Raw genomic sequence first — 14949 nt, forward strand, 5'->3', positions numbered from 1 at the left:
CAACTCCAAGGGGACCTCATTACAAACACTCCTCTTGTTTAAGAAAATCTAGTAACTGCCACTGTCTGTTTCCTGCCATTCAACCAATTTTGTATCTATGTTATTGTCCTGTTCACTCTATTTTGCCTTTGGGTATCCATATGTACTGCATTAGCAGATATACTGTGACCCTCCAACTGTTTCCTCATCAAAAGACTGCAAGTCTTAGTTGAGCATGATTTGTCCTTAACAAATCCATGCTGGCTTTCCTTGACATTTACCCAAGTGACTGTTAAATTGTCCCTAATAATAATTTCTAGAAGCTTTCTTATCACCTTGGTAAAACAATAATTTCTGGGTTTAACTATTTACCTTTTTTTTTAAAACCATGAAACATGTATGTATTTTCAGTCCTCTGGCACCACCACAAGTCTAGATTGGACGTGAAGTCAGTGCCTCCATAATTTTCCATCACTTGCCTCCATATCATTAAATGCAACTCTTCTGTTCCTGGTTCTTCATTAACTCCAGATAGAGACGGTCTCCCCAATATTGCCACCTTATCAATTTTAGATTCTCCTTGCCTGTAGGTATTTAGTTTATGCAAATTAAAATTTAATAATTTAAAATACATGTATATTTTAATTCAACTCAGATGGTATGGATATGATATTTCAAATTTTACTAAGCTAAAGAGAACCTCACAGAGCCTAACTTAAGTGTTAACATTGATTCCTATGGGAAAGCTTCAATTAGAGTTGTAATTTTCAAGACCATAATTCTGACTTTAAGGGCACCCTATAATAGTGACATCTGTTGTTTCTTTACTCTAATCAAATAGATTCTGTCCTTCGTTGCTTCTGGACATCATCTTTCTCTAAAATTGTAACCATCTTCTTCGTACCACAGTTCACACCACCACCCACTCCGAATACCTACAAGAGCAGCTCGGGATGGTGGTGACACCCATATCCAAAGAGTGAGAGTGATTATTTTTAAAGGAAGAGTTTTTTTCTGAATGACTTTCATGCAGGAATATTTGGTATTCGGATGATATGTCTTACTGAGTTTAGATTACAAAATAGTAGCATATGCTATTGATGAATTTTATGAAGGGCTTTCTTTTAAAAATAAAATCCAGTGTCCTTCTGGAACAGTGATCTATGGTGTCAACAGAACGTTATTTATACTGTGGTCATTTATGACTGGTAGATAAACATTGAAGGCCATTGGCTTGTTTTCAGTTCATAACAGTAAAGAATTAATATTAGTTTAGAAAACCCTGAGATTGAAAGTTTTTCAGGCAGTGTGGAGGAGACCTGTTTGGTAAAGTTTTGTTTTCTCCTGAAATTAATATATAACAGCTCAGAGAAAACACTTGCCTCAGTTTAAAACAATAAGTTCAGCTTGCATACAACCGTACCAGAAGAGTTTTGTTAGAAGTCTGTACATTAGTAGAAGCTGAGAAAGTCTAATCTCTGTTTGTGGATATTCATGTTATAAGACTCCATAGTTCACGGGAAAGAAATTGGGGAACATCAGTTTATACAGTGATAATTTCTTTATCTGTATTACAGTTGGTATTGGAAAATAGATTGAAAACTGTTTTGCTGTGTGTTAAAGAGTTTTCTAAATTGTCTTCACTATCCAGATAGTTTGATTTGTTTCTTTTTTTGTCTTCTGCTTTTGTGTCGTACATTTCTTGTTAAATAAACTGCAGCCTTGATCACTGTATTTCAGTGACTGACAGAATAAAATAAGAATATATCAAGTCAAACTTCATTCTCAGATCTGACTTGTCTCGTAGTACCATTAGCTGAGAAAGATCCTGACCTTTTTTTTGGAACTAGGACTTTTTTTTTTGCCATTTCATATTGCCAAGTGGATGTTTTGCCTCTACACCTCACTAATCCAATTTGCTATTCGTGCATTCAAAATCTACCTTAGACTTTTTCTGCATTCTTTCTTGGTCTGATTCTTCTGAACACCCTACTGCTTTTTTTCTCTGTTGCTTTATATCTCTGATGTTTGTACACCTGGTAGTCTTGAGTCTCATGTACTGTAGTAACAGAACCTGCTGTGCAACCTGGAATCGAGCTCGAACAGTTGAGTATATTTCCTGGTTGTTCAGAAAACAGGAACTCCCACAAGCCACAGGTAGTGTATTCATCAGGACTAACTAAATTTGACAAATAAATGAGACAAGTTTTTTGTTAAAATAGACTATTCAAACCTCCTTATATCTTCATCTTTTCTTTTGCTGACATCATTTTGGGGATTTTTAATCTTGTTGCCTGTCGATTCATTCTCTATTCTGTTCCAACTCAAACATGTTCAGTCCTGTGTATGATTTCTGTAGCTGACCAATTAAGCTTTACTCCAGCTTTTATATTCTACTGTTATTCCAACCCCAAACTCTTTCAAACTTGTGTTCCCATCTCTGTTCTCTGTGTCAATATGTATTAAAGTCGGTCAGGTTCAGCAATCACTGAGAATGGATGTGCAATTCCTTCAAAAAAAAATCAGAGCAAGGTATTTGGTCTCAAAGAATTCTCTTGTGTAGAAAGTTTCCACAATTAAGAAGGACAAATCTTTTGATGCAGTTTGAAAATGCTTTATTTGGTGAGATGACATGAGAAAGCTGTCCTCTTATAATGTATTTTTTAATTCCACTAAAACAATGAATTTACTTATTTTTAACAGTTGTATTTTAACTTAATTGTTCTCTCACGAATGCAATCACTTTGTGAAACAATTACCACATAGTCAACAGTGCTTGTGTCTGTACTTAAGAGGAATATTGTAGTGGAATTGTGTTAGTAATCATAATTGACGTTAACTCTAGGTAAACGGAAAACAGCAAAAGCAACAGTCATAGTTCGAGATCATGGAAGTGGAAACATAACAGTGAATGGGGTGGATTATTTGTTCTACTTTCCATCACTACAAGAAAGGTAATTATTATCTAATGGATGCTGGTGGGATGGTACCACTTTGACATGTAAGAACATATAGTTCAGAATTATGCGCACTTTATTATAGCCAGCTTTGGGGAGGGGAATTTAAAAATTGCGACGCGTATCTTTTTGGTTTTATGTAAGCATTTTGATTTGATGACTTCAAATCCTTTTTTCTGATGAAATGAGTTTACTGCAAATGTGTAATAACATAAGTTCATTGCAGTCTATTGTTTTGCATTGTCTATCCCCACAATTGTCACAATTAGTTTATAAATGTTGCTTGGCTTTATGCCTTGGACTTTTTAACACGTTAGTCTGAAAAAACTGATTTTACTGTGTGCTCGTGTCAAATATCTTGAAAGGAGATGTAGTGCTGAAAACTTGATCTCGCGATACCAGGAAATAAGGCTGAGCTAGTCATTGTTTATGAAAGTGTTTCCCATATACAATTCTGTTAATATTTTTAGACTACTGAGGAGTATCCCCTTGCCTATTCCTCTCACTGCCAGGTACAAGGCTTCATTCATTTCGAGCTGTGCAGTCCCAAGGACTTGCTTTAGTGGGTGTTCCCGAGTATTATCCTTTGCTGCTAAATCGTAGGACTCAATTAGATACATCCAATTCTCTAACTGAAGCAAAGTTAACCTCTTGATGGCATCACCTTTCAGAAGTTACACATCCTCTGTTGCATCTCTAACAAAATTGCACATGGAATAAGAAACATTAGACAAGAATTGTTCAGCAAACTACTTTCAATTTAATATCACACTGAAAATATTTTTGAAAGATTGGTTTGACCAATCTCTATTTATCACTGAGCTGAGGACTTCAAAACTATGACCCAGATATTCTGAAGGAGAGAGAGTGATTTCCACTGTGAACATTGGAGATTCATGTCGAGGCCACATTGCAGTCCAGATGCAGCTGACTCCCGGGGAATTGCCCAAGAAGTTGAAAATTCTGATGGGTGATTAGTTTGGGTCTAGAAATGTTCCTTAAGTCAGAGAATTCGGTGGATTCCAACTCTCATAATAGCCACCCAAAAACGCCTCACAGTGCCAGAGACCCGGGTTCAATTCCCGCCTCAGGCGACTCTGTGTGGAGTTTACACATTCTGCCCGTGTCTGCGTGGGTTTCTTCCGGGTGCTCCGGTTTCCTCCCACAATCTGAAAATGTGCAGGTTAGGTGAATTGGCCATGCTAAATTGCCCGTAGTGTTAGGTGAAGGGGTAAATGTAGGAGTATGAGTCTGGGTGGTATACGCTTCGGCGGGTCGGTGTGGACTTGTTGGACCGAATGACCTGTTTCCATACTGTAAGTAATCTAATCTAATGAACTCCAAATTTTCCTCTACCTCCTCTCAGCATCGCTCCACCTCTTCCCCCACCCCCGCTCCGCCAAGAAGGTCATCAACCTAAAATGTTAACTCTCTTTCTCTCAACAGGTGCTTCCTGACCTGTAAAGTATTTTTTATATTTTCTGTTTGTGCAAAAATGACTTTTGTTTACTTAGATTCTAAAATCTATATCCCCCCCCCAAAAATAAAAACACTCTTACTTTTGCATACTGTAAATGCCTTCAAAAATATATTTTGCCAGAGGCAAGTCCCTTGAGGAAACTATGGCATTCCTAAAGTTCCAACCATCCTGCAATCAGCAGCTTCCAGAACCACCATGTAAATCCATTTGATTATACCACATTTCTACTCTTGTGCAACTACAAAATGTCCCTTATTTTTATTCATTATTATCAAAGCTGGCAATTCAGAGAGTGACATTACTAGCTCTTTATCCAGTCGTGAAAATTATTATTAGTACTGTGAAATAATGTGAGCCTTTGGAAAACTTTGTCTGGGGTAACTGGGTTAATCTAGCTATGTTTAAATAATTTATGTTGAATTTAAATGCTATGTATAAGCTCAAATTTCCTTTTGTAGCTATAAAATGAAGGAAACGCATTTATTTCTTCATTTGCTCCATGTGCTTAAGGAAATGTATTTATTAATGGTTATTCATTTATTAAAATATAACAGTTCATAGTCAATGCTTTCAGTATTTACTTTGTGTCAAATAAAAGTACCAAAAAAAACTGAATTGTTGCATAATTATGTTGTTGTTAATTCAGTATCCATGTGCCCCTCCTTCTCGCAAGTATCATCTCCTCTGACTCATCATGAGCAGTGCCATGTGCAAATAATTATGCTATCAATAGAAGTATAAAACTTCTGTTTTAACTTATTCCCTGTGATTTCTAGAGAACAACTGATGTTCCCTTTCCAATTCCTGAACCGACTAGGAATGCATGACATGGAATGTACAGTACATTCAGGTGGCATATCTGCACAAGCAGGAGCTATTCGCTTGGCCTCTTCAAGGGCTTTGCTTAGCTTTATCACCGAGAAAGAGGTGGAATCCATGAGGCAAGGTAACTGTAATATCAGTCAAACTTATAAAATAATTTGCATCTTGCACTTACATGTGCAAGTTGAAAATATTACCTTAAAAGATGACCTTTCTTTACCACTTAAGTCAAGACAAGGTTTAAAATATATAGCAAACAGACATGCCCGTCTTTCACTGAAGATTATTTTTGTCTCCCGTCTCGTGGTGCTAGACATGGTTAGTACATAACATTTAGTTTAGAAAAACGAAGTTCTGTGGGAAAAGACAAGGGTAAATCAAATATAAAATACATTGAGCCAACTTTGACCCTCTTGGCATCCATATTATTGTTGTTGTGTTGAGTAAGATCGGTAGTAACTAAAGCTTGGAGACTGATTATAGTACATTTAACATAATGGATAAATGGTTTTGAGCATTTAGCATCAAGCATTGAGCTGCCCACTTCAGGTACATCACAGACCCTTGAGAAATGACATCTTGGAAGATCTATTTAAAACAAAAGAAGACGAAACTGATCTATGAAATAGATGCTAGTAGAAGTTGAGCTATCTATTTATACCAATGTAACTTGAATAATTTTAAACATAACAATTGGCATTTATTTTTTGCTTTGAGATATTTATCCAAACAGGAGTATCAATAAGTTCATGATCATATGCAGTGCATATGGACAATTGCTACAATATTTTACAATTTAAAATGCAAAACTTAAAACTGATTTTGAAACCTATAATTATACAGTAGTGATTAAACCAATGTGCCTTTAGATTATTTTCCCATTCTCATCAGTTCATGGGGAGATGTAAAAGTTAGAATCAATACCTTTGGGAATTCTTTTCAGCTTAAATTTTAACCTTTTGAATTCACTTTCGTTTCAACTGTTTGCAGCTGGCTTGCTGACTCCTGATCCTCGTGTGAGAGAGCGGAAGAAGCCTGGTCAGGAGGGAGCCCGCAGGAAGTTCACATGGAAGAAACGTTAATCAGTGCCTTTTCCTGTGAAGCAACCCTGAGGTGGTTTGAAATCAGAAGCAGAACTTCAACAAGACCTGCAGTATGGACACCTGCTCGAACATATTTGAGGGCTTGCAAGATCATTATTGTCTCAGATCTCAATTTCCTGCACATGAGAACAAAGTTTACCTATGGTTTTATTTATCTGCAAAAATTCTGGGAATGAATCTTTTAATCATTATTTTAAATAGTATTCTTTTATTATCAGACTGTAAATGTGGTGTTTTTGTGTATGCTGACATAACATGATATTTAATTCATTTCTTTTCACAATGACCTCAAGTGGTTGCTTTTGATACATTCGTTTTCTGGTCTGTATGTCGGGTTAGAAATTGCTGAGTTTCCAAAATGAACAACTAATCTGCAATATCAGTTTTACACTTCATGACAAGTTTAAATCTATTGTAACTATGTGGTAATCCTTGTAAGCATTTATCACACTTGTTCTCTTTACGGGTCCAATAACATATCAGTCATGAAGCATGGTTCTTTTTAATTCCATTATTTGCATCATTGCTTTCACATTTGTTTAGTTTCCTTGAGAGGAAAATTTATTTTGATGTCATGCCTGATTTCTACTTATATCAATTGTTTAATGTTTGCTTTACTGCAACATTGTAAATCAAAACTTCTAATACAAACTGTCACACTCTGCTATTAACATTTGTAATCTCTGCAGTGATGCTGTTTGTATTAAGTGGCTAAAATTTCTGACTGTTTTTCTAGGGATTTTAAGGTTGCACCTTTTTAGGCATTAAACCCAAGGACCAGAGCCTGTTTTGAAGCATATCTTCACACATTTATTTCTCCCAACGAGACACTGGAAGCTATTATTTGTTAAATCTTGCCTTTAATTTCATAGTGTTCCCAGAGACAGTCCACATTATCAAAAAGAGATTTTCAGAGCAACCAATGCAGAGACTTTCAATACAGTCTTCATCTTTGTTGTATATGTGGAGATATTTTGATTTAAAGTTGTCAAGGTCATTTCATTGCAAAAGCCAAACAGTAAAAATAAAAGCAGAAAATGCTACATTTTCATTTTAAATGTAAAAATAAATTTGGTCAGATATTGTTTCACGTATTATCAAGAACAACTTGTAGTACAATAAATATTCATAGTTCTAGGTATCCATCTTTTAGACATTGCCCTCTGACCGAGGAAATCACAGGCTCAAGGTCCACTTCAGAGACGTGAGCACATAATATGGCACTTCAGTGCACCTTCGAGGAAATAAAAGATCCCATGATTGAACTTGAGCAGAATCCTTCTGTTAACCTGGCTGATGTTATCTCTCGACCATCCTGACTAACATTTTACAAAAACAAAGTATTATAAAGTGAGAGGTCTGAAATATAAACAGAAAATGCTAAAAGTGCACAGCATCTCTTCAGAGAGAAATATAGCTGGCTTTGTGTGATTGCTGCAGTCACCATCATTAGAATTGTGACTACATTTCGAATGTGCCTAATTTACTATGAAGCATTTTGAGATGTCCTGGAAGGCAGACTATAAATTATTTTTGTTCTGTCTTTATTTCACAAGGGTAGCTCTACCTCATGGTATTTTACCTTTGTATAAATATTTTCTCTTGTATCTAGTGGTGGAGTGGCTTTGTACCACAACTAGACCTTGGATGCTCAATAATATATCTCATAGATGTGAAGCACCTTCCTTACTATTTATTACATTCAAGCTGTTCTTCCATCTGTAAAAATTTATTTGATCAACACATGCTCATAAAGCCTTGTTTTACTGTATTACATGTGAGTTGACACAATTATTGGAAGTATGCTAATTCTAGTCCTAATCAAATAATCAAAAGATTTACAATAATAGGTGAAGCAATTTACATGAGATGTCAGAGACTACCAGAATTATCATCATTTCAGACTGTGTATTTTTAAGAATGGAGTTCAAATACAGTACAGTGTAAAGTTTTAAACAACCTTGTTTGCTTTCAGACAGGACATTTCCATTACCAGTGCACAATGGACAATATAATGGATCTGCTACAGCTTTAAATTATTTAGTTTTGTGAATTATTTGCTTGGGATATATTTGCATAATGAAGTAAATTGTACGAACTAAATTGTCCATCTCTCATAATCCTGATTGGTGATGATACGCCTTCTTTCTTCACTGCTGTTAGCATTGATTATACTTTAATAATATTAGTTAGAAGATTCCACTGATTTCAATGGAGCAGTTATGAAAAAGTATTACTTACAATGGCTTGTGCAACCTAGAGAATGGTAATATTCTTATGATGTTTCAGTTTTTTTAAATAGCATAAATTACAGAGTAATAAGGTGCTGTCAAAATAAGTTTGGTGTGCAATACAGTTAATTCACGGTACTGCCATGGAGATCTCGTGGTGGAGGTGCTTAGGTTTTGAGTGTGATCTCTAAACCCATGCAACTCTTCTTTCTGAGGTGAGAATACTACTGCAGAGACAAGGCTAACACTCAAAGGTTAGCACATCCTAGGGAGGATAAGCTCTGAATTTCTTGTATGCCACGATAATGCCCAGCTCTAACTGCAATTTATTTCATTATCGAAATTCAAGATTTGAGAGTCAAAACTTACCCCCACTAACATTAGAGAAAACAAATTGATCATCTTTAGCATTGGCCACACGCAGCACCCCATTTCCACTGATTTGCACCCTCTCCTTGGTCACATTCTTGGTTTGAACCATATTGTTTGCAATTTTCATTTTCTGCTTGATCTGGAATTGCTATTGACATCAACAAAGCCAGTTGCTTTCATTGCAATATTAATTCTGCCTATGAAACTATCAAAACTGCTTTGTCTGCAGATTTAAGTTTGGTAATTCTCTCCTTGCTTTTTTTTCTGGAAAAAACAGCTTGTCTATAATCCTGCCAGTCTTGCAATAGAGTCATTGAGATGTACAGCAAATAAATCAGTGATTTTCACTGCCATCATTTAGGTTAACTGTCTTCTAGTTCTCCAACCCTTTCAAGTCATTTTTGAATGAATTCCTTCAGTGGCCTAATTCTCTACAGCCTGTTTACAATGCTACTACTTCTCCAGTCTTTGGCTCTGTCCCTCTGTCTATTCCACTTTGACTTTTAGTAACAAATTAATTATCCTTAACTCCTGCCACATTAGTGTAACTCATTGGAATTCTTTGTTAATAGACATTCTTGACATAAAATAAATCTTCAAGATGCATCTCTCAGCAAATTTTAGGTGTGTTTACTGTCCATCTTACTGTCATTCTTTGTATAATAGTCACCAGGATTGCAGGACAGTGCCAAATATAGAAAAACCTGTCTTATGTTTATTATCCCTTGATGATCAAAGAGTATAAGTCCATATTTTAAAGGAACTCTTGTGTTTAAACTATGTGAATGTGTAGCACATAAAAGCTTCCCACTAGGTGTCAGTATATGCAATCAAATACCCTTTCACTAGAGTAAGTAAATTATACGGCTTTCAGCAACAAAAATATTGCGTGTTTTTGGTTAATTGAATATGTTAGGTAGTGTAAATCAAGGAGAAGGAAAATAATCTGCCTATTAAGCTTATCTGCAATAATAATATAATTTAATCCAAGCAATGATTTTTACCTATTTAAATAGACCTTTTTTTTTCCCAGGAGAAAGTGAGGACTGCAGATGCTGGAGATCAGACCTGAAAATGTGCTGCTGGAAAAGCGCCACAGATCAGGCAGCATCCAAGGAGCAGGAGAATCGACATTTTGTCGATTCTCCTGCTCCTTGGATGCTGCCTGACCTGCTGCGCTTTTCCAGCAACACATTTTCAGCTCATTCTTTTCTCCACCCTGATTACCTTAGAGTTTACTATATGTTTAATAATTTGTTTACTTCTCTTATATTCCAACAGTTTGTTTCCTTTTTAAAATTGTTTCCTAGAATAATATTGAACTCTTATGTTGTTTTGCAAGATTGTTCATTTTTTATAATGAATAAGAAATGTTACACAACAGGACCTTTCTTTAAAAAAATGCCTTGCAGTTATGAAAAGCCTGAAATAGCGGATGTCTTGAGAGAGACTTATATAAATAACAAATGTTGTGAAGACAGTAATCTAAAAGGCTAATGGACTGCTGATTTTTATAGTTAGAGGATCAAATACGAGTGGATAGTCATCTTTCAGCAAAACAAAAGTCTGGTTTAACTTCTGGAGACATGCAAGTAATTTAGGCACCGCAGATTGGTCTGGGAGGGAGTGCAGAATAGATACATCAGAATGATAACTCAATTCCAGGAGATCTTTGCTGTAAATTTGGAAGTTTATTGAATGGTTTGATCTAATTATTCAAGGTATTAAGGAGAACAGTTACAGTTTAATGGAGGAAAAATACTGTATTTCTTAGTTGGGCTATCTTGAACTAGGGAATTAAAACCAGACTTCTAGAAGTGGAATTAAGAAGCATGTTACACAAGGGAAGGTAGAAGTTTGGATCCCATCCCCAAATGATAGTTAATTTTAAAGATTAAACTGATTAATTTTTTTATCCAGACATTTTGAGATGCGGGCAAAGGCAGAACAAAGTCTCAGATCATCCATGACCTCAATGACAGAACAGGGACAGGCTCAATGGGTGAAACAGCTTACTGGTCTTACATTTATATCTTATTGGCAAAATAATTATCTTATGTAAGAAAAACCAGTACCCAGAGAGAGAGAATATATTTGGTTCATACTCTGCAAGGTCACGTTATTTGTTACATTGCCAATTTTGTCAACAACTATCCATTTTTCTTGTATATCTTAGGGTAGATAATTTTAAGGGTGCTAGACATTCCACAGTGCCTTGTTTAAATGGCCATTAATCATTCGTCAGTATTGTAAGCTGATGCTGCTTAGTTGAATTTAGCATGCAACATTTGATTGGCCTGTTGTGCACAATGGGGATCAATGGCAAACAAAGGATGGCTGGGATCATAACTGATTCTAAGATGATCTTGGTTGCCAGTAGCCAATCATTGTAGCTCTGGGTTATCACTACAGTAGTTTCTCAGGGATATCCTCTTGGACAATTTATCTTCAGCTGTTTCCTCAAATACCATTTCCCTCTCCTTTCAGCAGATGAAGACTATGATCAATTCCAAGTCCATTCATACCAACTCTGTTAAGAAGCTCCTCTTCAAAAGGGACTTTGACACCATACAGCCATGGATTGAGGCCGCATTATTTTCTAAATTAGATGACACCTCTATTTGACTATTAAGCCTAATAACTCAAAAGAAGCTCATCATTCTTTTCCAAATCCAATAATTGTTACTTAAGCCATTTTCTTTGTGGAGATCTTGTCACTCTCTCAATATAACCAAAGACGGTATGTGGTGATAATGAGACCTTGACATGAAACCAAATTCCACGTCAGCACTTTCATAAGAAAAAGTCTTTGGGAGCGACGTACTGTACATTAATTATTTGTTAAATGCAATTTTGGAAAATTCATGTCCTTTGTTACTCAGTTTCTGTTAGTTGTTTCTTGTACCTGAGAGGATGGAAATGCTCATCTGCTAAATTTCTTTTGGAGGGGAACTGAAACCAGGTTTAAACAAGCTGATACAGATCAGTGGTCTATTGTGCCACTATCACTGATTTTACTCATTAACTGTTCTCTTTTTGTAAAATCATGCAAGAAAACCAGTCCAGACCCAATCTGGCAAATCACTGGCATGGAAATGCATATTAAATTCTTTTAGGGTAGGATTCTACTTAGCAAAGTGAAAATTAAAATCAGAATTTTTTAAAGTTGATTGCTAAATGATGATACTGTTGATAATATGTATAAGAATTTATGTTTAGTTTTGCAGTTGATGCGCTTTACAGCAATTGCCAGGAAATTCTTTAGATATATCCTCAAAGTATAGGCGCTGCTTTGCCAGTTTCTGGCAGAAACCCAGTTTACACAGTTTTGTCCACACTTCCTCCTGAAGTAGTGCTAATGGATTGGAAGCTGTTCTGAGAAATTCTGTCCCATATTTGCATTAATATTGACCTAAATATTAGTTTATGATGTGATCTGTAGTCAAGAAGTACAGAGTGATGGACATTGTCACTTTTAGCATTAACAGTAAACTTTTTTACCTCTATGTTCTACACCCATGCCAGATTCTTTTGTAATTGAATCTAATTTTTTAAAAAACAAATTATAAACTAATGATTGTCGTGTTTGTATGGGGGAAAAAAATCTGCATGTGATGTGGATGTTTTTTTCCCCTCCTCCAAGGTCAATCAGTCATGCTTTTCGTTACTAGCTTGGCTCAAATTGGGACATAGAATCTTGAATTAATAGAATGACTACAGTGCAAACAGAAGCCATTAACCTGTTGCATGAGCAGTTTGGCTGGTCCCATCCCTGGGTTCTCTGACTCTGTCTCTTTCTCTCCTTACTTAATAATCTAATTCCCTTTTAAAAGTCACAATTGAATCTCTGCAGAGCGTACCAGATTGGAGTCACACACTGCATATAAACTATGTTCCTTATGCTGACATTGTTTCTGTTGGCAATCACCTTAAATCACTATCCCCAAGTTCCCAACCTTCCACTACTAGAAGCAGTTTTCTCTATCCAAGCTTTTTAAGGTTGTCATTATCACTGCACACCATTTTTAGTTCTATTAAGAGAAAGTGCATAATCCAGAGGTTCAGATTACTGCTGTCAGGACAGGTGTTGTATTTCAGTGGCAACTGATGAAACTTAACTTTTTAATTAATTCATAAAATTGAAAGTAAATCCTCTACTTACTCTCCATTTGCATCTTGCCAAATGGTATAGGTGGCAAGTAAATGTGCCAATTCAACTGGGCATTCATGAGATTTGGTGGGGGGTCATTAAGTACAACAGAATTTTACTCAAACCATCAGTAACCTCATGGCCTGGCATATTCTGCAGTCTATTTTTAATGTTAAGCTGGGAATCAGTTTGATTCAGTGAAGGGTGTGAGTAATCTTGCCAGGAGCAGCACCAGGCATATCTGAAAGATGGTGTCAACAAGGTGAAGTTACAATACAGAAATACTTCCAGCCCGTGCATTGGAATCAGTGTGCAATAGAGCTATGTGATCCCACAACTAATGATTCTGATTAAAGTTCCACAGTTCTGCTACGTCTCATCATAAATGGCTTCTTTATTCTTTTGTGGCATGTGTGTCACTGGCTAGGGTATCATTCATCGCTCACCTTAATGGCCTTCTAAAAGGTACTAGTGAGCTGCCTTCTTCAGTCACTGCAATCATGTAGTGTAGGTCCACGTAGATACTGTAGAAACGTAGGATGTTTTCATTGCACTGTGAAGGACCAGCAATAGAGTTCAGGTTCGTGTCTTGGAGGAGAACTTTGAGGTAATTCTGCTCTTTGCAGGGGCCTTGGTGATTTGCTGTAGTTCATCTTGTAGTTCATCTTGTACATGATTTACACAGCTGTCACTGTGCATGGATGATGGAGGGGCTGAATATTGAAGGTTTAGAATTGGTTCCAATCAAGTGGGATGTTTTGGATCAGTCAAGCTTCTTTAGTGAGATGAAGCTGTACCCCTCCAAGCTAACTAGTAGTATTATGTATTATCAGTTCAGTAATTAATGTTAGATTAAGAATAGGGGAGATTCTTCACTGGCATTAAGAATGAATTATATTGTAAGGAAAAGAGAGTACAGGTGTATTCTTTATAATGATCAGATGCTAGTGAGCTGTCATATGAGAGAAGTGTTGATTTTGTTTGGTAATAAACTTTGTTTTTATGTTAAATGCATTTTGGCAACCCTTGTTCTGTGATTGACTACTAAGGTAATAAGATTGCAAAAATAAAACTTATGATTTATTGGGCCGCGCTTCGTGTTCAGATCTGACAACATAAGCTAGAATCACATTTAATTGGGGTTTTTTAGTGGGATGGAATTTTGTTGAATTTAAGAAATATCTTTGATTTTTTTTTCTTTTGAAGATATGAGTAAGTGGAGGTATTAGGCGTAATGTTGTGAGGTATGTCACATAGATTGGAATGTCAAAATGGTTTTGTCTATGCTAAAAGGTTTCTAGAAGTTGAAATGGAACAATGATTATTTGAAATCTTTGAGGCTACACTGAAAGAGTTAGCAGATAAATTAAAGGTAGAAATAAAAAATAAGATTTCATGAAGAAAAAATGCATTTAGAGATAAGAGGGGAACCTGAAACTGATATGTGACCACCAGAATTAGCTAAGATTTGACTAGAAATTAATAGAAACAATAAATGAAAGGAAAAGAACAAAGGGGAAGGAGTGAAAAGTAAAGCAAGTGGAAATTGAAGCAAAAGAATAAAGAAATAAGAAACTTTGATTTGGTATGGTAAGAATAAGGATAAATAACAAAAGGGAAGTGGTATATTTAAATTAGCATAATCAGGCAACATGGCTAGAGAAAACTAAGTGAAATAGAAGAAAGAAATGAAAGTAGATCAGGGGAAATAGATTTGATTTAACTTTGTTTAGTACGGTATGTTTACAGATGAAGCAGTTGAAAGGTATTTCGCCTCACTTGAAAAAATAGCTGTGAATTTGAAGTGGCCAAAGGATCTTTTGACCTTGTGTTGCTTTATCCTGATTGTTATAAC

The 14949-nt window shown here is 35.9% G+C and overlaps 1 protein-coding gene across 1 annotated transcript in view; it reads left to right on the forward strand.

The window, feature by feature from the left end:
- mrps9 (mitochondrial ribosomal protein S9) overlaps positions 1–8112 on the forward strand; it is a 97962-nt gene extending 89850 nt beyond the window's left edge. The window contains exons 9-11 of the mRNA XM_060826653.1: positions 2825–2933; positions 5193–5362; positions 6229–8112. Coding sequence (XP_060682636.1) covers positions 2825–2933; positions 5193–5362; positions 6229–6320 — 371 coding nt within the window. The 3' untranslated portion in view covers positions 6321–8112. The remainder of the gene's footprint in view (positions 1–2824; positions 2934–5192; positions 5363–6228) is intronic.
- Positions 8113–14949: the final 6837 nt, after the last annotated feature.

Source organism: Hemiscyllium ocellatum, chromosome 6, assembly GCF_020745735.1.
Source record: "Hemiscyllium ocellatum isolate sHemOce1 chromosome 6, sHemOce1.pat.X.cur, whole genome shotgun sequence".
Lineage (NCBI taxonomy): Eukaryota > Metazoa > Chordata > Chondrichthyes > Orectolobiformes > Hemiscylliidae > Hemiscyllium > Hemiscyllium ocellatum.